The sequence below is a fragment of the Phyllobates terribilis genome, unplaced genomic scaffold, assembly GCF_046119375.1.
Source record: "Phyllobates terribilis strain yellow unplaced genomic scaffold, ASM4611937v1 Scaffold_4__5_contigs__length_816908805, whole genome shotgun sequence".
NCBI lineage: Eukaryota > Metazoa > Chordata > Amphibia > Anura > Dendrobatidae > Phyllobates > Phyllobates terribilis.
Genome location: NW_027362764.1, coordinates 473121437 through 473148517, shown reverse-complemented (window position 1 = coordinate 473148517; position 27081 = coordinate 473121437). Strand labels below are relative to the sequence as shown.

General features: G+C 42.9%; 1 protein-coding gene across 1 annotated transcript in view; it reads right to left on the bottom strand.

Annotated features, from left to right (window-relative positions):
- Positions 1-19829: 19829 nt before the first annotated feature.
- The window catches only part of EXOC2 (exocyst complex component 2), a 227716-nt gene continuing 220464 nt past the window's right edge, over positions 19830-27081 (bottom strand). Inside the window, exons 23-27 of the mRNA XM_073678693.1 lie at positions 24575-24630; positions 24298-24420; positions 24009-24070; positions 20986-21045; positions 19830-20142 (exon numbers count right to left, since the gene is read on the bottom strand). Of these exons, the coding sequence (XP_073534794.1) occupies positions 20049-20142; positions 20986-21045; positions 24009-24070; positions 24298-24420; positions 24575-24630 (395 nt within the window). The 3' untranslated portion in view covers positions 19830-20048. The remainder of the gene's footprint in view (positions 20143-20985; positions 21046-24008; positions 24071-24297; positions 24421-24574; positions 24631-27081) is intronic.

Below are 27081 nucleotides of genomic sequence, written 5' to 3'. Positions count from 1 at the left end.
AGAAGACCAGTCCATCAGCTCCTCCATCAGAAAAGAAGCTTTCCCATGCTCCATCAGCCATCATTGCATTATATATTTATCAAGAGAGGACCGTATGTAATAAAGACAGGGGGCTATAAATAATCCGCTGCACATAACAAGAGAGGGCACTGTGTGATAAGGAACGGCAATATACATAATAAAGGAGAATATGTAAGAAGTACATATATGTGTGTGGCTATATATACATCTGTAGCTTTGTTGCCATAAAAGGTGGGGGGTCCTGACACATTTCTTGCACAGGGGCCCCAAGCAGTCAGTGTCCGCCGCTGATGACATTGATGATATTTTTTTAATAAAAGAAACTGATAAACAGCAGTAATTACATTTACATACTACACAGCTAAGGCTGAGCGGGAATTTAGAGTGGTAATCCTTATCTCATAAAGTAATGGCAAATTTATAAAATGTGCTATTACTTTATGATTAGTGAGTGGAGAATCTCTGACATCCCAACTGATACTGCGACACTGAATTAGCTCTCTAGCCCCTTCATATGCTTTTGTGAGAATGTGAACTGTGATAGCATCAGGAGAGCATTAGGACCCTGTGTGTTTTGCCTGGCTGAGCTCAGAGCAGGGGCAGAGCAGGAGACCCTGTGTGTTCTGAGGGTGTCTGCTGTGTGAGACGCTGGACTGGGCGTCTGAGGAGAACTGCAAGGACTGAACTGCAGTAAGACTCTCTCTTTACAAGCTTTCCTGTGGGGGTTGATAACCCCTGGCCCTGGTGAAGCTGTGTCCCTGCTTAAGAACAAGTGCTGGGGAAAGCTGTGTGGCTCTTTGGAGTTTTGTGGAAGTCCATGCTAAGTGACTAGAGACTTTGTGCTGAAGGAGCCAAATGTCGAGTGAGAGGGAAAGAGACTGAGGATATCATCTCTGTGACGGAGTGCGTGGTCGGTGGTCTGGAAATCAGTGAGTGACTGCAAGAGGAGAGAAGGGGTCCGGTGCCATTCACATTGAGAGGATACTGACAAGCCTTGTGAAGAGTTCTTCCCAGACCTTAACCTGAGGCTACAGGACTAAAGTCCCCGGCGTGTGGGCTCGGCATCGGCCAACAAGACAAGGAACCTTTGCTGTTTTTGTGAACGTTGCTTTTTATTTGGCGCCAAAGTTTTCCCGGGACTAGCTGCAGCCACCGCGATTCACAGGCCTGTGATAGACCACATCTGAGGTTAACGGTACCGTAACTTTAAGATACCCGGGTATCCCTATACTAGGGGAATAAGAGCAATTGGTATAGTTTCATGCATTGTTATTATTAATAGTGGTAGGATTGTACTCAGTGTGCCATCTCAGGGGTCCCTATAGACCGCCCTCACTAGATTGACACAGTGTTTAGGTAAAATTGTTCCAGATCTTTAGAATAATTCACATAAACTGGAAACCTTGAGATTGGCACACTGATTTCAGCTTTTGCTGATTCTGTGTATTTAGTAGAGACAGTGTCCCAGGTAGAACCTGAGACTGATTCATGCAATACTGAATTTTAGTCTAATCCCTGTTTTAGTAAAGAAAGTGTTGTTTATTTCTGTCTCTGTCTCAGTTTGTGACTCACTGGATTCCTCTCGGACCTCCGGTCATTACACTTTGTCAGAACAGCATTGCTCCTGAACACCAAAAATGTGCAGATAACTGCAAACGGCCTCATTGACTTGATGGAAAAGATCACAGAAATAGTTGGAGACAACATAATTGACAACAAAATACCTATGGGACATAACTAAATACCTACAATTGAGGCCTTGATGATTGGGTTTTCCTGTATTGAAAATATTACCTGAAACACAGAGTGGAATTTATGTCATACAGCAAACATCCTTCATTTCTTCAGCTACATGTACAAAGTGCAGTCTCGATTCATTGGCTCAGGTGCTTTTCCTGCTTGATGTTTCCATACTTGAAAGAATCTCTTTTGGAACAAAAACAACTCTGCCGCATCTTGCTTGACGTGACAAAAAAAGAAAATTCAAGACCTACAGGAAGTAAGTAAAAGCAACATTCTTCCTAACAAACAATGTAATAGGCATAAAACAAAGGGTATTACCACTTCAGCAAATAAAAAAAAAGTTACTTTTTACTCCATACTACAATATACTTTTTTTTTTACATTGTTTTCAATATTTCTGCTTTATAGCATTCAATAGGAAACTCATTTGTTTGCATGAAGTGGATATAACTCTGTTCTGGTGATCTGTTGATCACACTGGTGCACGGTTTCTTACAGACTGATCTCTGATGACTGTAAGGATCTGTCCAGATCGGTGTCTGGCAAACAGGACAGATTTTCATCCACTGGAAGTAAACCATGAAGATACCGAATGACAGCAATGAGATCCGTAAAAAACTATGACCATTTCATACAGACAGTATGTTGGAAATTTCCATATTTGTTTTATATTTTACAACATTTTTTTCTCTAAAAGCCTCTTTTAACCCCAGAGCCAATTATGTCCTTAATGACCAAGCCAAATTTTACAATTCTGACCACTGTAACTTTATGAGGTAATAACTATGGAACGTTTCAACGGATCCCACTGATTCGGAGAATGTTTTTTCGTGACATATTGTACTTCATGATTGTGGTAAAATTTCTTCAATAAAACTTGTGTTTAGTGTGAAAAAAATGGAAATTTGGCATAAATTAAGTCATTTTCAAACTTAGAATTTTTATGCCCTTTTGTGACATTGTGGTCCTTTTATACCCTAGGTTTTGTAGCTGTTAGACATACAAAAAAAATCATGCAGGGATTGCCCATGTATGGCAGCCAATTCCTGTGTGTTTTTTTTTGCTGTATAACAGCCGCGAAACATGTGGGGAGGGGACTCGAGCATGTCACTCGAGAACCCGCGATACTTGGTGCATACCCGAGTACCTGATGCAAACTCAAGTAGTGAGTACTTACACTCAACACTAGTCATCATATCATCATCATTTTTTTTTCTTTACTTTTGAAAAAATCCCAACCCCAACACAGCCCTAACTCTAACACAAACCTAACCCTAACACAACCCCAACACAACCCTAACACAACCCTAATGCTAACCCTAATCCTAACCCCAACACAACCCTAACCCCAACACTAACACAACCCTAATCCTAACCCCAACACAACCCTAATCTTAACCCTAATTCCAACCCTAATTCTAACCCTACAACTAATCCTAACCCCAACCCTAACTGCAAAGAATGGAATAACATTTTTATTTTATTTTATAATTTTTATCTAACTAAGATTTGATTATTTTTTCTTTTGATCACCGTGATAGGGTTTATCACAGTGATCAAAAGCAATTAATAGAAAAAATTCCTTATTGTTGCCGTGCACCGTCCAGCAGATTTCGGCGGGTGCACTGCGCATGCGTCCGTCATTTTTTTTACAGGAAGATGACGGAGGGCCGGGTGACGGATCAGGAGACCTGGGGGACAGCGGAGCTTCCAAGTGGGCTCTGGGGACTTCATTTCTCTTTCATCTGACATGTATATCATGTCAGAGGAGAGAGAAATAATTGTAACCGCGGGCACACTTTTTTCGTGATTGTCGCTATTCACTGAATAGCTGCGATCACGTCATCGGGGACCCGAAAAATCGGCCCTGATCATATGCTCCAGGGTCTCAACTAACCCCGGTAGCTGAGACCCTGGAGAATTTCCGACGCTGGGGTGTGCTACAGCCTTATTCCTCAGCGCCGTGATAAGTACCCTTAGCTGCTGCCATGAAAATGTGAACGCATTTTCACGGCGGTCATTAAGGGGTTAAAGCTCAGTGGAATCTATATAGCCTGCATTAAATTTTTTATTCTATGAAACAAAAATCCAAAACCTAATCCTGTTTTTCTTCAAAGCTGTGTGCCTTTGTCATCTATAGTCATTACTTGTCAGTTCACTGAGTATGAGTACTTAATTATATTAATTATGAAATCTATCAATACATTTAAGGGGGTTGTCTACTACTCGGCTCCACTACAATCCCTATGTCCCCCCCCCAGTAAAAGAATAACATCTATGCTCACCTCCAATGCTGATGCCGTTCCAGCAGTGTCGGCATTGTCCCACGAACACTTTAGCCAATCAGCAGCCACAAAACTGTCCCCTATTTGGACAGAGTTAACATCCAGAGGAAGGGAGAAAGCAGCCACAGCTTTAACTTCCTCCAGATGACTGATATATTTGAAGGAGTGATCAGTGAAGCGGTCGCTGATTGGCTATAGGACTCGCATGACATAACAATGGTGCACGAGCACCAAGATAACCAGTCCTGCCACTGCTGGAAAGATGCCGGCCAAGGAGGGGAGTATAGATGTTATTATTTTACTGGGGGAAGCATAGTGATTGAGAACAGGTTGTCTGAGTAGTGAAAAACCCTGTAAATGTTTATCTGTACATTATTTTTAATTAATAATAATAATAATAATAATTATTAATATTGTTAATCATTATTATTATGAACTGTAGGATTTTATCAAGGAAAAAAAATTATGTTCACAATAACACAAGTAACAATGACTAAATAAAACAGTGAGTTGCAATAAATTAAACATAGAAAAATAATAAATATGTTTGAACAGAAAATACAGCATATTATATTTGCACTTAAAGGTGATCTATCAGCATGTTTTTGTTACCTCATCTGAGAGCAGTGTAATGTAGACAAGGAGAAGCTGAAACCAACAATGTATCACTTAGATTACTGGGTGCAGCCGTTCTGACACAATCAGAGCTTTTAGATTTAGAATGAAGCAGAGCTGAGAAAGCTAACCACGTTCCTTTTAATTCTTCTTAATAGGCATATACTTAAATTAGAATTGCAAGCTGAGTGTGGCCAATGTGCCAGGAAAGAAAGATGGGATGTTGCAGCTCTGAGGTCTTAAAAATTAGGAATGCAGCTACGTGAAACTTATTGATTTTTATCATGCTTGCCAGTGTATACATATATTATATACACACACACAGATGTATATTATATATACATATACGTACTGTGCAAAAATTTTAGGTAGGTGTAGAGAAATGCTGCAAAATAAGAATGCTTTTAAAAATATATGTTTTAATAGTTTATATTTATAAATTATATACACAATGCAAAGTGAATGAACAAGATAGAAATCGAAAATCAATATTGGATGTGACCATTCTTTGCCGTCAAAATATCAATTCTTCTAGATACACTTGCACACAGTTTTTGAAGAAAAGCGGCAGGGAAGTTGTTCCAAACATTTTGGAGAACCAATCACAGATCTTCTTTGGATGGAGGCTCGCGCAATTCCTTAATTTAACCCCTTTACAACCCAAGGTGGTTTGCACTTTAATGACCAGGCCAATTTTTACAATTCTGACCACTGCCAGTTTATGAGGTAATTACTCTGGAACGCTTCAACGGATCCCCCTGATTCTGAGATTGTTTTTTCGTGACATATTGTACTTCGTGATTGTGGTAAAATTTCTTTGATATCACTTGCGTTTATTTGCGAAAAAAATGGAAATTTGGCAAAAATTTTGAAAATTTAGCAATTTTCAAAATTTTAATTTTTATGCCCTTAAATCAGAGAGATATGTCACACAAAATAGTTAATAAATAACATTTATCACATGTCTACTTTACATCAGCACAATTTTGTAACCACATTTTTTTTTTATTAGGGAACTATAAGGGTTAAAAGTTGACCAGCGATTTCTCATTTTTCCAGCAAAATGTACAAAACCATTTTTTTAGGGACCACATCACATTTGAAGTCACTTTGAGGGGTCTTTATGACAGAAAATACCCAAAAGTGACAACATTCTAAAAACTGCACCCCTCAAGGTGCTCAAAACCACATTGAAGAACTTTATTAACCCTTCAGGTGCTTCACAGGAATTTTTGGAAAGTGGAAGAAAAAAATTAACATTTAACTTTTTTTCACAAAAATGTTATTTTAGACTCAATTTTTTTTATTTTCGCAGGGGTAACAGGAAAAAATGGACCCCAAAATTTGTTGTTCAATTTCCCCTGAGCACGCAGATACCCCATATGTGGGGAAAAAACACTGTTTGAGCGCATGGCAGGGTTCAGAAGGGAAGGAGCGCATTTGATTTTTTGTTTGTAAAATTTGCTTGAATAATTAGCGGACGCCATGTTGCGTTTAGAGAGGCCCTGATGTGCCTAAATAGTGGAAACCCCCCACAAGTAACACCATTTTGGAAACTAGACCCCTCAGGGAACTTATCTACATGTGTGTTGAGCACCTTGAATCCCCAGGTGCTTCACAGAAGTTTATAACATTGAGCCATAAAAATAAAATTTTCACATTTTTCCCACAAAAATGTTTTTCAGCCCCCAATTTTGCATTTTCATAAGGGTAACAGGAGAAATTTCACCATGCAGTTTGCTGTGCAATTTCTCCTGAGTAAGCAGATACCCAATTTGTGGGGGAAAACCACTGTTTGGGCATACGGCAGGGTTCGGAAGGGAAGGAGCACCATTTGACTTTTTGAATGTAAAATTTGCTTGAATAATTAGGGATGTGCCCCTGATGTGCCTAAACAGTGGAAACCCCCCACAAGTGACACCATTTTGGAAACTAGACCCCTCAGGAAACTTCTCTATATGTGTGGTGAGCACCCTGAACTCCCAAGTAGTTTACAGAACTTTATAACATGGAGCAGTGAAAATAGAAAAGTAAAACTTTTTCCACAAAAATGATGCTTTAGCCCCAATTTTTTTATTTTCACAAGGGTAAGAGGAGAAAATGGACCCCAAAACTTTTATGCAATTTCTCCTGAGTATGCCAATACCCCATATGTGGGGAAAATGCAGTGCTTGGTCGCATGGCAGAGTTCAGAAGGGAAGGAGCACTGTGTGACTTTTTTAACACAAAATTGGCTGGAATCGAGAGCTGACGCCATGTCGCATTTCGGGAGCCCCTAAATAGTGGAAACCCCCCACAAGTGACCCCATTTTGGAAACTACACCCCTCAAGGATTTTATCAAGGGTTATAGTGAACATTTAGAACACAGAGATATGACACAGAATTTGATAACATTAGGTCATCATATTGAATAAGTTGTCATTATTCTTGAGCGCAAGTGCTCGCTACTTGAGTTTGCATCGGGTACTCAGGTATGCACCATGTATCGCGGGAGCTCGAGTGACATGCTCGAGTCCCTGCCCACATGTTTCACTGTTATTAGACACCCAAAAAAAAACATGCGGGGATCGCTAGTGCATGGCAGGCAAACCCCGCGAGTTTTTTTTGGCCGCGAAGCATATGGGGCGGAGACTCGAGCATGTCACTTGAGCACCCGCGATACTCAGTGCATACCCGAGCACCCGATGCAAACTCAAGTAGCGATCACTTGCGCTCAACACTAGTCGCCATATCGCCATCTTTTTTTTTTTCTTTTGAAAAAAATCCTAACCCTAACTATAGCCCAACCCTAACCCTAGCCCAACCTTAACCCCAACCCTAACTCTAGCCCAACCCTAACCCTAGCCTAACCCTAACCCCTAGTCAAACCCTAACCCAACCCTAACCCCAACCCCAACCCCAAACCTAACCCTAGCCCAACCCTAACCCTAGCCCAACCCTAACCCTAACCCCAGCCCTAACTCTAGCCCAACCCTAACCCTAGCCCAACCCTAACCCTAGCCCAACCCTAACCTTAGCCCAACCCTAACCCCTAGCCAAACCCTAACCTCAACCCTAGCCCCAACCCTAACCCCAACCCTAGCCCAACCCTAACCCAACCCTAACCCCAACTCTAACTCTAGCCCAACTCTAACCCTAGCCCAACCATAACCCTAACCCTAGCCCAACCCTAAACCTAGCCCAACCCTAACCCTAGCACAACCCTAACCCTAACCCTAGAGTTTATTTTTTACGCCGTTCCTCGTGCGGTATAAGTGATTAGACGACTTTATTTTTTGGGTCGGTGCGATTACAGCGATACCAGAATCATATTGGGTTTTTATGACTGACAGCTGTCACACACTAAAGACGCATTTTTTTGTAAAATCTAGTTTTTGCATCGCCATATTTTGAGAGCTATAATTTTTCTAGATTTTGGCCGACAGAGTCATGTGATGGCTTGTTTTTTGCGGGATGAGTTGGCGTTTTTATTGGTGCCATTTTCAGGCATGTGACATTTTTTGATCGCTTTCTATGCCGATTTTTGGGAGGCAGAATAAACAAAACCAACAACTCAGGAATTGTTTTTTTAATTTTTTTTTATGCTGTTCCGCGTGTGGTAAAATTGATAAGGCAGCGTTTTTCTTCAGGTCAGTACGTTTACAGCTGTACCACATTTATATTGTTTTTCTATGTTTTGGCGCTTTTACACAATAAAAGCTATTTTATAGAAAAAAATATTTTTTTGCATCGCTTTATTCTGAGAGCTATAACTTTTTTATATTTCGACTGATGGAGCTGTATGGCGGCTTGTTTTTTGAAGGACAAGATGTCATTTTCAGCTGTACCATTTTTATCTATATTCGTCTTTTTGATCGCGTGTTATTCCATATTTTGTTTGGCGATATGATGATAAAGCATTGTTTTTTGCTTCGTTTTTTATTTCGTTTTTTTACCGTGTTCACTAAAGGGGTTAACTAGTGGGACAGTTTTATAGGTCAGGTCGTTCCAGATGTGGCAATACCAAATGTGTGTACTTTTATTGTTTTTTTTTTTTTTTTCATGATAATATTTATTGATGGGTACATTATATTTTTATTTTTGGTGGATTATTTTTTTTATTTTTTTTTAAATATTTTTACAATTTTTTTTTTCATTTTTTTACTTTTATTCATTGTCCCACTATGGGACTTTTACTTTTTTTATTCTTATCGCCTCTATAGCATAGGGATGGGGCACCATTCATGTGCTATACAGACTGTCAGTGCTGCAGATGCAGAAGATACTTTGGTCATGCACTGCGCATGACCAAAATATCTTCCTGCTGTCTGGTGACCCGGATGTTGTCATGGCGACATTGGGTCGTCATGGCAACATCCGGGAAGCCGCGGCAGACATCGCTGGACGGCAGGAGAGGTGAATATCGCGATCACCTCCCCTTGCCACCGCAATGCTGCGATCGACTTCGATCGCAGCCTTGCGGGGGTTAGTGTGCTGGGAGCGGTGCGGGACCACTCCCAGCACATAGCACGGGGTGTCAGCTGTGTGCGGGCGCGATCGCCAAGCCGTACTAATACGTATCAGGCTGAAAGCCCAGGGCGCAGATACGTATTAGTATGTCTTGGGCTTTAAAGGGGTTAAAGGGGTTGTTCTGTCTAAACCGATAAGTCTGCAGTCACTCTGTGTGACTTCTCAATCCCCCTAGTTCACGCACTGTGCACTGCAGGGAATCGCCGGATTCAGATGGAGGGTAAGTATAAGTTACACATACTCCCAGGAAGTGGGCGCACCCTCGCTCTCCATACACTTGTATTGAGTGAGGCCGCACCCTCTAGTCGGCCATGCCAGCTGCGTCGCTAGTCGGGGCACGGCCTCGACTCAATACAAGTGTATGGAGCAAGGCCACGCCCACGCCAATAAAAATTACAAACCTCTCCATTCTTTGTAGGTGGGAAAACTTGCAAAATCAACAGTGTATCAAATACTCATTTACCCACTGTATGTATATCAAATGCACGAGGTAAAAATATTAGACCATTTCACATGTCTGTGAGTAGCAAGAGTATGCAAACCTATAGAATTAGCAAATAATTTGAGGGTGAAATTAATCTAGTGTTTTTAATCAATGGGTTGACAGTCAATTGTGAGTTGGTGACCTGTTTTACTTAACTTACTGTTTCATTGCAGCCAGTTGGTAAATTCTAAAAAGTTAATTTTTTTTTCTCATTAATGTACACTCTGCACCCCATCTTGACTGAAATAAAACAGAAATGTAGAAAGCTTTGCAAATTTATTAAAAAAGAAAAACTGAAATATCACATGGACATAAGTATTCAGACCCTTTGCTCAGTATTGAGTAGAAGCACCCTTTGAGCTAGTACAGCCATGAGTTTACTTGGGAATGATGCAACAAGTTTTTCACATATGCCATTTTCCCTTGCAGATCCTCTCCAGTTCCATCAGGTTGGATAGTGAACGTTGGTGGACAGCTATTTTCAGGTCTCTCCAGAGATGCTCAATTGTGTTTAGGGCTGGGCCAGTCAAGAATGGTCACAGAGTTGTTCTAAAGCCACTCCTTTGTTATTTTAGCCGTTTGCTTAGGGTCATTGTCTTGTTGGAAGGTGAACCTTCGGCCAAGTCTGCCCTTGAGAAAGCCTAGAGTGTGCGAAACGCGCGTCAGGGCGTTACATGTGATGCTGGTCCGGGTACAACTACCTCTCTGATGGGTAACCCTGATAGCTCAAGCTTGTACTTTCTTTGTGTGAGGCACTAGCCCATAACTGTTTTGTCTGCACTTGTTACAAAGGAAACTATATCTGTATTTGGAAATACTAAATTAATACTGAGCTGAGTTCTATTAAGGATTTTTTCCTGTCTGCTTATATCATTCTCTAGCCCCTTACTAGGCGGAGAGGTGGGGTTTTCTTTACCCCCTTCTGTCCTCTCTTCCTGTTCTGTGCTGGCAGTGACCCTACATTAAATTACATGTGTGATATTTTAGTATTGGGGGAGTATCCTGGTTCATGTGTACCCACAAATTCTTGAATCACCTTTCCTTCTTGATTTTATTCATTTGTTGTATTGTGAATTTTTAAATATTTTTTCAATAAAGAATGGTGTTGTATACATTTGCAAGTGGTATTTGGATTTTTTTTTATCCAAGTTTAGGTTGTATAATTAGTGATCCACTGCATAGTTTTGTCCACTTTATTAATGGGGAGATATGATTATGACAATCTCCAGCCAATATGTACTGTTTATGCCTATGGAATAGTATTTTGTAGATTGTGTACAAGAGTAGGAAATTCATGACCATTATTGCTCTCCCAAGAAGCGGTCACAAACAAACATCACCCTAAAAGGTGTACAATAGTCCGGGGGGTGTTATAAAGGAATTTTAGGTAACCTTAAAGGCCCCGTCACACTTAGCGACGCTGCAGCGATGCCGACAACGATACGACCTGTCAGGGATCGTTGCTGCGTCGCTATGTGGTCGCTGGTGAGCTGTCAGACAGGCAGGCTCACCAACGATCAGGGGAGCAGCGACATCGTGGAAAGAATCTTTCCACGATGTCCTGCTCCTGGTTACCAGCCTGCTGAAGCAGGAGCAGGCTGGTAACCATGATAAACAGCGGGTTACTAGGGGCACACGCGCTCCTAGTAACCCGCTGTTTATTATGTTTACCACTCTGCTACAGTGAGCGGGAGGTTACCGCTCACCGTAGCAGAGTGGTAACGATGATAAACAGCGGGTTACTAAGTGCGCCCCTAGTAACCCGCTGTTTATCATGGTTACCTGCCTGATCGCTGCTCCCACTGGTCACACACAGCGATGTGTGCTGACCAGCGGGAGGGCAACGACCAAAAAAAAGTCCAGGACATTCTGCAGATATCAGCGACCTCACAGCAGGGGCTTGATCGCTGCAAAGTGTCACACATAGCGACATCGCTGGTGAGGTTGCTGTTGCGTCACCAAAACCTTGACTCAGCAGCGATCTCGCTAGCGATCTCACTATGTGAGACGGGGGCTTTAAACAACTAAAGACCTCTGTTACATTAGCTAGTGTTAATGCATTCAGCATTAGGAGGACAATGAACAACAATTGTGTGCATAGCACGATTGCAAGGAGAAATTCACTGCTCTCCAAAAAGAACATTGCTTCCGATCTGCAGTTTGCTGAAGGTCAAACCAGAAGGCTATTGGAACCGTGTTTTGTGGACAGATGAGACCAAAATAGCACTTTAATTGTATATACTGTATGAAGTATTATGTTCGGAGAAAAGAAAAAAAAAACTGCATTACATCATAAAAACTTCATACCATTTGTGAAACACAGTAGTGGTAGAAATATCATGGTTTGGGCCTGTTTTGCTGCATCTGGACCAGGACAGCTTGCCATCATTGATGGAACAATGAATTCTGAATTATACCAGCAAATTGTAAAAGAAAATATCAGGACAAGTGTCCATGAGTTGAAACTCAAGAGAATGTGGGTCAAGAAGAAGAAGGATAACGAATAATAAAGGTAAAGTTTTGGATAGGCCAAGTCAAAGTCCTGACCTTATTTCTATTGACTCATTAGTTTGATTTGTTTCTATTTATCTACTAAGGATTTTTCATTGGTTTATTGACTTGCATTGGCAAGTTGAATCTGCAACATGCGTAAAAAAAATATGGAAAGGTCCACGGAATTTAAAAAAAAAAAAACACTTTGATTGTGCTCGCCATACTTGATAGAAATTGTGTTACAAACTGAGAAGCACTTTTTTCTTAGTTCCTGCATTAAAAATGACTAAACCACTAAATCCTGTTAGAGACATATCTAATAACATTTTTTAAATTGCTAATTTTTCCAATTTTTAAAAGGGGTATCCTGGATTATTATTTTTTTTTTTTCATGGGGCTAAGAACTGACAGGCAGGTAATTCCTATATACCTGCCTGACACAGGCAAAGAGAGATCACAGACGTTTCCTGCTGGCGATTCTGCTGATTCACATCAGCAGAGCAGCTCTTCCACTTCTGGCCTGCTCTAACGATGGGGTGCGACTGCCGACATCATGCTGATTGACAGCAGACATCTGGCAGTTATGCAGCAGGTAGCCAGCTGTCAGTCAGGATGACATCAGCAGTCAAGCCCTGATAACAGAGCTGAGCGGAAAAGAGGCAGCTGCTCTGCCGACACGACATAACCGGTAGCTGCAGAATCTGAGACAGGAGCAGTCAGGGACCGCTCTGACCTGGCAGAGATCGGCACCAGGCACAATATGCAGGTAGTTTGCAACTACCTGCCTGTAAGTTTTTAGGCTCATAGTTAAAAAATAAAATAGTCCCAGATAACCCCTGTTGGGTTCTACTTCATCCGTCCTACTGCTCCCAAGATTCCTGAATGTGTCAAGTACTCGCTTCCCACATGCATTCCTGCTTGCTACACCAACGCTTGGAGTCCATGTGCCCACTCAGACTTTAGGCTTAAAAGGGGATATCCGGGACTTTAAAAAAAAAAAGGCATGTAGTTGCTAACAGAGGCAGCTACCTGTCTGTTGTACCCGGCGCTGGTCATTGACTGCTCCTGCCAGAGATTTAGTTGCTCCCTGTCATCAGAGCAGCAGTTTCTCTTCCTATTGACAGGGCGGGACTATTGGCATCATGCTGATTGACAGCCATCTCTCTGCTGCCTAATTGGGCGAAGCCGGCTGTCAATCGGTATGACACCAGTAGTCCCGCCCTGTCAACAGGAATAAAAACTGCTGCTCTGGTGACAGGGAGCAGCTGAATATCTGGCAGCAGCGGTCACTGACCGGCGCTGGGTACAACAGGCAGGTAGTTGCCTTTGTTAACAACTACATACCTGTCACGGGTGTGTCGCCACGAAGATCGTCACGATTACACAGCCTGACTTCTCGCAGCTGACTTTTTGGTGCTTTGTGTTTTTCGGCAGTGAGGGAGTTAATTCTCTCTCTCTCTCTGTGCTAGACGAGGTCCAGCCTCGCCCAGCTGCAATCAATGCTGCTGTAGTGAGACTCCTTCAAATGCCTGCTGGTCTGTTAGGGAAGTGTTGGTGAAAGCATTTCATGCAGACTAACAGAGCGGATCGTGGTATTTGGAGTTTCAGAGATAAGTGTATTCGGAGAGTTTTTTCCCTTCCTCGCTTTATCATTTATCTCCTTTCCCGTTGGTGTTCCCTCTGTTGTAGTTGTGTAGTTTTTGTATGCAAGGTGGTTTTGGTTTTTCCCTTGTACTGTCTCGTTCGTCTAAGTACTGTGTGTGGGCATATTATTACTTGTCCCCTTTTGTTGTGATCGGGGTCCTTCTCAGGACTAGATTACTTAGGTGCAGGGATCCTCAGGAGGTAGGGGTTACGCTGGCGGCCTGGACCTCTGTACCTTTAACAGTACCTCCAGGTTGAGGGATTAGCCAGGGCCCCAGCTTAGGGTCAGCTTAGGCCCCCTACCTCCAGTATACAGAGACAGCGTGACAATACCTTTTTTTTTTAAAGTCCCGGGGATATCACCTTTAAAGCACGGCTGTGGAGTCGGTAAGCCAAACCTTTGACTAAGACTCCTCAATTTCCATGACACCGACTGTGACTCCACGACTCCCTCATATATGGCTCATGTTTCCGAATTCCATAGGAGTCAATGGGGGGACCAAAAAAATGCATATACAACACCTAGAAACGGGACTAAAAGCTGCCAAAACACGTCAAATTAGGTGCAGACACCAGGGAAGTGCCATCAATTGACCCAGAGTACAAGTACTATAATTATTATTACTGTGACAGTGACATTTATTCAGTTGCGCTTTACATGTCAAAAGGGGTCACCGACTGGTACAACAGAAGAGAGGACCCAGCCTGCGAGGGCGCACTGTCACAGACGTGGTTTGTGGAACCACTGTGCCATGGACCCCGGAGAGCCTGGAGGGGTGTGACTAAGCGAGCACCGGACTGTTCACTAGAGCCTCTGATGCTGAGGTTAGACTTGGCGGACTTAGCAGGCAGAGTCTGTATCAGGAGTGCAGCAGGCAGAGTCTGTATCAGAGTGCAGCAGGCAGAGTCTGTATCAGGAGTGCTGCAGGCAGAGTCTGTATCTGTCGGCACATCGCAGATCAACCTGTCAACGGGCATGGACAAAGACCTCTGTATCGATGCAAGTCGTTGACATGAGGGGTGCGAGCGGCGGAAGTGAGCACACAGCTTCCATACTTTCTGAAGCAGCTCATCCAGGCCAGGATAGTGGCGGAGAAATCATTGTACCACCAGGTTGAGGACGTGAGCCATGCAAGACATGTGTGCGAGCTTGCCTCGACCTAGGGCTGCTAACAGGTTCGCACCGTTATCGCACACGGCCTTCCCTGGCTCTAGGTTCAGCGGAGACAGCCATTGCTCAAACTGAGCCCGGAGAGCTGCCCACAACTCTTCACCTGTATGACTGCGCTGTCCAAGGCATATTAATTTGAAGACTGCCTGATTACGGTGAGCCCTGACTGCATAGTACGGAGGTGGTGTGTATTCGCTTCGCACCCTTGGAATGTGTGTCTCGTTAAGGAGAGAAGGTGGAGGATGCAGACGCAGAGGAGGAAGTGGGAAATACAGAGGTTTCTTCTGCAAGCCTTGGGGTTTCCAAGATTTGTGGAGCACCCCTTCCCCGCCTGCCCCCACAGTCACCCAGTGCCCAGTCAGTGAGATGTAACGCCCTTGGCCATGCTTACTCGTCCAGGTGTCTGTGGTGAAATGCACCCTGGCACATGTAGATTTAGACAAGGAAAGGGTGATGTTGTCTGCGACATACTGGTGTAGCGCAGGCACAGCTTTCTTAGAGAAGTAATGGCGACTGGGCAACTGGTACTGGGGGACTGCAACGGTGGTGGACAATGGCGGAGTTCAACCTCTTAGCTTTGTCATGCGTAGGATGAAACAATCTTTCACGTGACCACAACTGCAGGACCGAGGGCTGGCTAAGGTGCTGAGAGAGAGCGGAGTATGGTGAACCAGAAAAACTGATGGAGCGTGAGTTGCAGATGTTCTGGTGGATTGAGAAACATGTGGTGTGCTCAGTGAAACAAACACAGCAGGCGTGTCTGCTTCCGTTACAGCTGACGGGCTGTCACTCAGCCTGACTGGAGCGGGTAAAGAACCGGAGTTTCTGTGATGGGAGACCTGCGTGACAATACTTGGCATGGTAACAGAGGAGGAAGAAGCAGCGGATGCATTTGATGGGGCAGCTGATGGTTGTTGAGGTGCACTGGTCCGCATTTCAGCGCGGTAAGATTCCCAGCGTGAAGAATGTTGTTTGAGCATGTGAATGTTCATGCATGTAGTAGTCAAATTATTGCAGATTTTCCCTCTACTGAGTTTTTTATCGCAAAGTTTGCAGATAACGTGAGTTGGCTCATCCTTTGCAGTGACAAAAAAGGCCCATGCTAGGCAACCCTTGCTGCCCCTGTGAGCTGCAGACCCGTGACCGCTGCTGGCCACAGTCACGGTTGTGGCTAAGGATGCAAATGTGGCACCCTGCTGTTCACAGGTACCACAGGACCCAAAAGGGTGCATGGATGGACTTCTCCACAAGAGGCCCTCATTACATGCAGACACCTCCACCTCATACCACCAGAGGGAGCCCTGATAGGGATATATATATGGAGGGTGGAGCCAGGAGTTAGTTGGTTGTTCAGAGAGTGTGCTGCCACTGAGAGCAGTGAAGACGCAGCATGTCTGCTGCTGAATTGAGGGCCCCGAGTGTGGCCGGAGGCAGTAAGGAGAAGAGAGAGGAGTTGAGGGGGCAGAGGAACATCATAGGTTCACCCCAAGACACAAACCGGACACCGGGTCCATGCCTACAGGGTCCTCTATACCCAGTAGGGACTACCGGCTTACCAGGAGGCTTCCAGACCCCTGGTCATCCTGAAGCTACCATCAATAACCGGACTAGGAACCACGAAGGCCCCGGCATCCAGGGATAGTGATTGCCAAAGGAAGGTCCTACTACCAAGCGGTCAGGTGAGAGAGCAACACAACACAGAAGCTAGGCCAAGTTTCAGGCTGGCTAGAAGCTTAGAGAGAGGGAGACACGGATCAGGAGGCCTTATACCCGCTCACTGGGGAGAAGTCCCGAAGTGCACCCTTCCTAGCAAGTACTCTGGACCATACCTGCCATTACACCAGTAAAGGTACTGAAGTGAATCCCCTGTGTGAGTGTCCGTCATCCCTCCTGACCTGGCCATCTCTCACCTGCATCCCTTCCATCTACACTGCCCCGGGGGCTTGCTCCACCTGTGGGGAGCGGAAACATCCCAGCTGCCATCCCATCACCCCCGGAGGTCTGCAGCAGTGCCGGTAACCGTTACCGGAAACCACAGGTGGCATCACGAAACAAACTTTATACTAAAGATCCCAGAGTATGGGCCCGGGAGCTGAGTGCCGTGACATCCTAAGCAAGGTATAAGGCCCGGGTACCGAGTCCCCTATATCCCCCTGGGCGACACACAGTGCTCCTCGTGCTTGCATCACTCCGTGTCTGCGCCGTAGGGCGAAATGTAACCTCTTTGTCTTCCTCCTCCACCTCCACAGATAAGCTACTCGGCTGCGTGAAGTAGGATCTTCAACTTCGTCATCATCCAATGTGTTATCCCATTTCTCTCCCTCAGAGTGACCCCTATCCCCTTGTTGCCCTGACAGCACAGTACAGTCCGCATGAGCCTCAGGTAGGAGTCTCATTGGGATCACCTCCCTCCCCTGTGGTTAATGTCTGGTGATGAGGGTCAGGAACCTGCTCGGACCCTACTTCGTCCTGCCCTGAATCCAAGCTAAAAAAATTTTGGGCATCGGTGCAGATGCTTTCCTACCTTTGACTCTGTGACTGGAGTACACTTCTGAGCCATGAGAGTGGTCCTTGGCCGCTGGACAGAAGTTCTGCTAACTATCTCCTACCTGTTGAAATCCCTAATGCCTCTTCTGACTTGCAGGCCCTGTGCCACATCATTGTTGTGGAGTGATGCACGCAGGTTGTTGTCCTAGCCTACTAATCAGAAGAGGCAACAGGGATTTTGGCAGGTAGGAGGGAGGTCGTGGCATTCCTCTCTTGCGGCCATGGACCAGGGTCCTGCAAGTCAATTAGCTGATCTCTAGTTTAAATTGTGAATAGAGACTATCTATTTTTTCACACTCAGAATAAGTAAAGAATTAAGTTTTCATTTAATGCGAGAAATAATTTACTTATTTTATTCACATCATGCCTTCACCAATAAACGTTACAGCAACTGCAGGAGCAGGAAGAGACCCAACTAGAAGCTATCCTGTGCACAGAGGAAGGAAATCAGCTGTAAAAGGAGGTTTACCACATAAATCAGTGAGGTGGGTCATAAACAAATCAAAAGTAATAAAGGGATTAATCTCTAAGTGTAAAGTTTACGTAACTATTTATTCTTCTTACAGTGACATTAAAATAAAGAGATAAGTAAAAAATATTACTATCATTTGTTGATTCCATGAGAGAAAAAAAGCAAATAACAGGGGAAATACCTTGTGTAAGACTGAGCTAAAAACTACTCAGGACATGTGAGTAAGAACTCATTGGCGTTTATGATTTTCTGATGAAATGTGGTTTTGAGTTACAGTACAACTGAAGTATAAAGTGCTCAGACTTGGCCTGATAAAAGGCAGCACTAACCAAGTTCACTCATTTAACAGTCACATACTAATTGTAAAACAAGAGTTGATACAAAATGCAACACTTTTACTGCACAGAGAACTGCATTGTGGCCAGTCACGGTTAAAGGCAATGTGCACTGCTGCAGCTCTTGTCATTGCTCCTTCTAGAGTAGAAACAAAGCAACTTTACAAATAGCCTTCATTAAAAATGGACCTTTCTTTAATATGTACAGTGCAACTACACTGAATGGCCTCTGTATTGGAGGACACCAATTTAGTAGTACATTGGACCTCCTTGGCCGTCATAACGTCAGCAATTCATCATGGTATAGATTTCACTAGATGAAGTTGTTCTCCAGTGTAATGAAGTAGGGTGTGGGCACACTTTGGCTTACCCTGGAGGAGTGTAACTAAGTGACTATCTGGTATTCACTAGAGCCTCTGATGGTGAGGATAGGCTTACCTGCAGGTAGTCACTAGCTACCACTCCAGGGGAGCCCCCAGGTCTTCAGCAGCTGACCGGAAGGTCAGAGTCACAGGTTCGAGGTACAGGAGGAAAAAGGCAAAGGTGTGCTCAGACAATCTGGGGTCAGGGCAGGCAGCACAGGATCAGAGTAAAAAACCGAGGTCAGGAGTGGAGAGGTCGCACAGAACGAGTATTAAAGCTGGGTTGATAACGAGAGACAGAACAAATATGCACCCACAGGATCCAGAGACAAGCAACTGGGAACCAACGATCAGGCAAGGAGTAGTGGGAGGAGCTTCCTAATAAACCCGCTGCTGCCTAAGGATAGGCTGGGGAAGGCAAACCTGCAGGACACAGCAGGGTTAAATTCCTGCAGGATCTGGCAGCTATCCCCCTATAGCTAGACGGAGATTCTCTAGGAGCAGAGCTGGCAGTGAACACAAGGCAGCTCACAAAGATGGTCTGACGCTAGGGATGTAGAGTGGTGAACGCAGTGAGTAGGTAGGGCGATGATGAGAAGGTGTGCAAGAAGCCAGCCTGACATCCAGGAATATTGACTCATGAGGTCAGGATTGCTCGTCACAGTTGTGCACATTATATTGAGGTACTGTTATTCTCTGAACAACCCGTTGCCTTATCTCTTTATGGCTTCCCTCTATGCCTCGGAGTACTGCTGTGTGAACTGTTGCTGCTTTTATCTTTATTGAAATAAATCTCTTTTATGGATGAAGCGAGTGCAGGTCTCTTCCTGGACTTATGCACCAAAAGTGAACTACTTTTTTGTATATTGCTATCTCAAAGAGACTTTGCTGTCGTTCCACAAGAGAAACTCCTACATGCTGAGACATTACAAGGAGCAACAGGACGCCTGCACATGTGTTTGAAGTTTCGGGTGTAACTTCCCCCTTCTTTAATCAAGAGAGCTTTGGGGACCATCATACTGTGGGGGGTGGGGCGCTGCTGGGATCATAATATGGTCTAATGTAGGTGTAAATTCTTTTCAATCAACAAGTAAAATGCTTCATAAGAGCACTACACATTCTGAAAGTCCTGCTATGAATGAGAGTCTTATGGGAAAGAAACAAGCTTTTATTCAATACTGGTATATAGTAGCATATTAGTGGTACATAATGAGACGTAGTGCATATCTTCTGAACATCAGGTAGCAACAGCGAAGAGCTTTTTTTCAAAATGTAAAACAGACTTTAATAAAGAAAGACTACAGCAAAGCCGCAGAGGGTATGAGAAGTCATTCTTCGTTGGATAGAGGTCACATATGCTGATTGCTCAAGTCTTCTTCTCATAGTTGGAAGGATGATGGAAGCACACAAGTTGGAGGTGCATACTGCTTTTAAATTCATTCAGCAGCTGCTCTAGTAACCTGAGGAGAGGAACATACATTCAGTATCATACATAAATCAGCAGAATGGTACAAGGCCACAATATAATTCTACTTTCATCAGGATAGAGAAAGCTGTTTTTCAAGTTTAGAATAAATTATATATTGCTTTATGCAAAGCTCTGCTATGACTACTTTCATATTACCATGTATTTCATACTATGCATGATTATATACTCCAAAATATTAAAAAACGTCCATCTATAATTAGTAAGACAGAAGGTAGTGCTGTTTTTAGAGAAACACATTCAGGTGACAACCAATATGGCTGCCTCTACTGTTGTCACGCTACAAAAATGGCCAAAGCAACTGAACAGAATAAACTGGCAATATTTCTAGTATTGAAGCCATAATTACAAAGCTTTCATAATCTCTATGACTTGCGATTTAATAACCAATTTAGATGGAAATCCCATTGAAAGCATAGCACAGGTTCCAAATTTCTTAGATTTGCTGCCGACCATTTAAAATTCTGCTGCTAAATCCTTAAATTTTGGAAATAAAAAAAATGGTTGCTCTTCAGAAATCACTAGGGATTTAGTAGTGATAGTTTGCTGTCTGTTGCTATGGAGCAAATGAAGAAATTAACATAAGACGCAGCAAATATTAGCCAGACTGAACTTACATGTTACAAGTAATATCAGAGAAATAATAATGCTTCTGAGCAGGAGACAAGATGGGATGACCATGGACACAGTTTTTATGGAGCTTTTCATTGTAGTTTACGTAATATCACTCTGCAATTAGTCTCCAGATTAAATGTACGGAGATAGAAGAAGTCTTAGTAGCAAACTACATAAAAGCCAAATAATGAAATGTACTTACTTTTTGTCACTTCCATTTGAAAGTTGAGGAATGGCCTCCAGTGCTTGGTCAAATGTACACCTGAGATATAAGCAGAAAGGACATAAATCTTGAAGTACAACAGGCATTAAAAGAGATTTCTGTGGCAGTGCAATCTCTGCATTCAATATAACAGTGTTGTCCAGTCTAAGAAGGAAAGTCATTCTGACTTAAGACAGCCGAATCATGACTGTCACTATTTCCCTACATCCCTGTGCAAGCGGGCGGTCATGTGACTGTACATATGTGATTTGCATATTTGCGGTTTGTTGCCGACTAGATTCTCCTCCGCTAGATCATAGAGAAGCAGTAGAGCGTCAAGCTGGTACGTGATGGCAATTATGCAAATCAAACACAGTCACATGACCACCCACTCGCATGGGGAATATAGGGCAATCATGACAGTGTGCACATTGCACTCGGTCACAATTCAGCAGTCTGCAGACTTTTCTTTGTAGACTGGACAAACCCTATAAGCCTCTGTATGTAACCTTTACTTTATTTGTGTTGACTGTTACAGATTCGCCTTCCTGTTTAAAATAACAAACTTAGCCACCCTCTCCATCTGATGGTCTAGCACCGAGTACCTAGGAGCGAGTATAACACTGATCTCAGCAGCCATACGGATATAGACTGCACAAGACCACTGAGCCCAGTAATTGGCTGCAGCCGTCACGTGCTGTAGTTGTGACATCTATATCAACAAAAAGTGGGAGCAGTGTTGGAGAAAGCAGAGATCTGAGTTATATTTAATCTTCGCTGTTGCTGTGGAAGGCATGGTGTCAATCACTGCCGTCTTTCTATGGATAATGGCGTGGGCTTCCAAACTGTGATGGAGTCATGCTATATTTTTAAATTGCTGTGCTTCCAGGACAGCAAATATAAGGTGTGTTGTCAGGTTGTTAAAGGGGTTGTCCAGACTTTTCACAAAAGTCTACAGTCACTCTATGTGTCTGCAGACTTGTGAATCTTCACATTGCGAGCAGTGTGTGCTGTGAGGGTTCTTCGATGTTGCTGGTGAGACCGATCAGTAATATGACCGCAAGCATGTGATTTCTGCACTCCCGGACACATTCTGACTAGAGGTGCATGACTTCACTCAATACAAGCGAATTGAGCAAGGCTGCACACGTCTACGTCTAGTCAGAATGTGGCCGAGAGCATGTATATCGCATACTTGCAGTCACATGATCGCTCTGTCTCGCTGCCAGCACCAGAGGATCCTCACAGCGCATGCTGCTCACGATGTGAGGATTCATAAGTCTGCAGTAACATCCTGACCAACCCCTTTAAGGGGCTTAAACAATGATGTGCTGCCAAGAAAGATGATTTTTGTAAGAAGGTTTAAAAATCATCAGGCAAAACAAATAAGTGTATTGTTATATCATTGGGCGTTTGCCAACCTGTTTAAATGGGCCAATAGTCAGGAATGAGCTGGATCATCAATTACTGGCCATCATAAGACTGCATCTACACATTGCGGCTGTGTTGTATTTTTTGGCTGCACTCTTGGTAAACCTGCAAAGCTATTTTTAAAAACATTGTAAACCAATGTTTTTTTTGCCACATTTGCAGCAAAAAAAGAACAATGCAGCCACAACATGTGAACGAAGCCATAATGGGCCTCAACTCTGGGATCGTTTATTACACACGGAGTCATGTGGAGGTGAGACTATTGAGCCACCCATTATTACTGTAGCAGTAATTACTGTCTTTGATGTTATACAGTGCTACACAGCAGCTTGGGTGATTGTGAGGCGCATGCCAATATGTGGAGTTGGAGGAAATCCAGCCACACTGCGCTCTGCCGATCATACTTTCACTATGGCGTGTGCTCTGCCAATAGATGCTGGTCGGAGCTACTCAGTTACCTTCAATGCCCAGTGCCCTTGCAAAAAACAACTTCCTGCCTTTGTCATCGCTATTGACAGAACATCGCTCCACATAAACAGGACATTGGCTACCAATAACATGGCATTACATGAGCACAGAACAACTGTACTAACGATCGTTCTGTGCACATCCAATTCTGTCTAAACAAGTCACTAAACGACCGTTGATCAGTTTGCATGCAGCGGACCGGTGGGCGTTAAATGGCGCCGAAATACCGCATTTGGCCTCATTCACAGGTCCATGAAAAACTGGTACCAGTGTCATCAGTGTTTTGGAGCAGTATGTCATCAGTGTATGGTATATTTTTACCATCAGTGTCATCAGTGTTTTGGAGCAGTATGTCATCAGTGTATGGTATATTTTTACCATCAGTGTCATCGGTGTTTTGGAGCAGTATGTCATCAGTGTATGGTACATTTTTACCATCAGTGTAATCAGTGTTTTTCACAGAGAGATAAATAAATAAATTACAAGACTTCTCCTATACTTTGCAATGTTAAACCCGGACAGCACATGGATTGTACACTGATGCCATCCATTTTCACGGATCCATAGACTAGTATTGGCCCTTTTTCATCAGTGATACAGAAAAAAAGACATGTCTCCATGGGTTTTGCATGGACAAAAGGTCCGTGGTCCATGAAAAACAAGGACATGTGAAGGCACCTCTAGATTATAATGGGTACATGCTGTATCCGCTAAAAAATCGGATACAACACATACATGTAACACGGATTTCTGAATGAGGCCTCAGTGTCTGTATAATACTCTGCTGGAAGAAGGGAAATGGAGCAACAGGGAGGAGCAGATCATAGCACATCTCTCCAACTCATCACCTTGGAGGAGACTGCCATCTCATCACAGCGTGCATCCAGATGTGATAGAAACAGGAAGAAAAAATCCAAAAGTCTATCCATCTACAGGGAACACACATTTCAGGCAGAACTACATTTAATAAATATCTACAACTGCCTAATGCAGGATTGTGATCAGTATTTGACTTTTGCAATGATATGTAATTTATTTCAAGGTGGAGGTCATGATAATCTCAATGCTAAACTTTACTTAGATATTTATTTTGCTAGATTTAGTTGGAAGACTATGAAACTTACCTGATCTCATCGGTCAGATAAATGGATACAACGTCTTTCAGTGCACAGATCTCCAGGCGCGCCTAGTAAAAGAAAGCAAAACCTTGAACTTTAGAGACACAAAAAAATACCCCAGAAGCTTTAGCATTAAATAACCTTGGTAGAATTGTATTGCTTTTATTTATTTTTTAATTGATTGGAGGGTGTTTGTATTTTCAGAACATGAGCATTTTCGTTGGTACTTCCTCACTAGTTAGAAGTCGCTTTTCAACATTACGACAGTAACAAGAATGTAATATAATGGATGTACTTGTAAAGCTCCGTTCCTACTAAAGGATGACACGCATTGCATTAGGCGACAAAGCTCCTCTCCTACGGCTTCCAAGATCCTTGCCATTACTCGTGGGACCAGTTGTTTAGAAATTGAGAAGACCTGAAAACATCAATTAAAATGAATGTTAAAACCCAGCCTTAATGAAACTTTCAACAGCTGTACTAAAACTAGGGCCAGATTTTTATATTGGAAACATTCATGGAATGAAATAACAAGTGAGTTCTGGCCAGTCATAAGTATGAAATAAACCTACCTCCGCATGTACGGCAATCATGCTCACCAATGCTTCCTTCAAGTAATGTCTCACACCTGGTAAGGATAACAAGAAGTCACTTATACAGTACTTTTTTCACTGTCATTTGTTATAAATTACAGCACTTTCTGGTTTACCTCCTGGACCACATAAACTAAAGCGACACTCCAGGCTTTCCACTACTACTCATATATCTGTGTATATATGCTGCGAGTACTGACTATCATCAGTTTGGTTTCATAAAGTGTGGAGGGAAAAAAAAGAACATTTTTTACCCATAGCATTTAGACTGCTAAGCAAACCTATAGATAATGGAGTTCAAAAGCACAGACGTAAATAAAAGTGTGCTTCATTAGATAAACAACATGATTAAAAATAAAAATCGGGATAGTGAAAAGCAGCAAAATGTAGGAAAGAGACCCTGATTTCAGCAATGTACCACTTAGTTTACTGGGTGCAGCAGTTGTGACACAATCAGAGTTCTTAGATGTAGCAGAGCTCAGAAAGCTAACCCCAACTACACAACAGCTTTCTGTATACATAGTCTATTGACAGTAAGCAGCTTATCAGAGAAGTGTGTGCGGTTGGACCAGGGCTCACAGGAGCTGTAGTTCAGGCAATGATAATCTCTTAGTGATAAAACATTCATTGTATTGAAACAACAGCACACAGCCTAATAACTGACACATCGCTGAAATCTGTGTCTCAGCACCTACTTCATAGTTCTCACAGATTATATGGCAAAAATTTGCTGACAGATTCCCTTTAAAAATAGAACCACAATGAGCAAAATGATGACACAACCGGGATAATGGTTACAGGCAATATAATATGTATGCTGACAATAAATGTATAATTATATGCTTAATTGTACAACACTGGGCAAAACTGTCACTGAAAAAGACCTGGGTGTATTGGTGGACGACAAGCTCACGTTTGGTGGCCAGTGTCAGGCAGCTGCTGCAAAGGCAAATAAAATAATGGGATGCATTAAAAGAGGCATAGATGCTCATGAGGAGAACATAATTTTACCTCTATACAAGTCACTAGTGCGACCACACTTAGAATACTGTGTACAGTTCTGGTCTCCGGTGTATAAGAAAGACATAGCTGAACTAGAGAGGGTGCAGAGAAGAGCGACCGAGGTTATTAGAGGACTGGGGGGTCTGCAATACCCAGACAGGTTATTACACTTGGGGTTATTTACTGTGGAAAAACGAAGGCTTAGGGGTGATCTTATTACTATGTACAAGTATATGAGGGGACAGTACAAAGACCTTTCTACTGATCTTTTTACTCTGAGGCCTGAGACGGGGACAAGGGGGCATCTTCTACGTCTGGAGGAAAGAAGGTTTAATCATAATCACAGACAGGGATTCTTTACTGTAAGAGCAGTGAGACTATGGAACTCTCTGCCGCATGATGTTGCAATGAGTGATTCACTACTAAAATTTAAGAAAGGCATGGATGCCTTTCTTGAAAAGTATAATATTACAGGTTATATATACTAGATTCCTTGATAGGGCGTTGATCCAGGGAACTAGTCTGATTGTCGTATGGAGTCAGGAAGGAATTTTTTCCCCCAATGTGGAGCTTAGTGTTTGCCACATGTTTTTTTTTTGCCTTCCTCTGGATCAACATGTTAGGCTATGGGTTGAACTAGATGGACTTAGTCTTCCTTCAGCCTAAAAAAACTATGTTACTAGTTTACAGGAATGTGCCATAAATGCAAATCAGTATAATGTAAATACATGCATATTCATGATGAGCCAAATAATATGGTAAATGAACAGAGGTAAATGTAATATACAGTACAGACCAAAAGTTTGGACACACCTTCTCATTTAAAGATTTTTCTGTATTTTCATGACTATGAAAATTGTACATTCACACTGAAGGCATCAAAACTATGAATTAACACATGTGGAATTATATACTTAACAAAAAAGTGTGAAACAATTGAAAATATGTCTTATATTCTAGGTTCTTCAAAGTAGCCACCTTTTGCTTTGATGACTGCTTTGCACACTCTTGGCATTCTCTTGATGAGCTTCAAGAGGTAGTCACTGGAAATGTTTTTCACTTCACAGGTGTGCCCTGTCAGGTATAATAAGTGGGATATCTTGCCTTATAAATGGGGTTGGGACCATCAGTTGTGTTGTGCAGAAGACTTTTGGGGGTACACAGCTGATAGTCCTACTGAATAGACTGTTAGAATTTGTATTATGGCAAGAAAAAAGCAGCTAAGTAAAGAAAAACGAGTGGCCATCATTACTTTAAGAAATGAAGGTCAGTCAGTCCGAAAAATTGGGCAAACTTTGAAAGTGTCCCCAAGTGCAGTTGCAAAAACCATCAAGCGCTACAAAGAAACTGGCTCACATGAGGACCGCCCCAGGAAAGGAAGACCAAGAGTCACCTCTGCTTCTGAGGATAAGTTTATCCGAGTCACCAGCCTCAGAAGTCGCAGGTTAACAGCAGCTCAGATTAGAGACCAGGTCAATGCCACA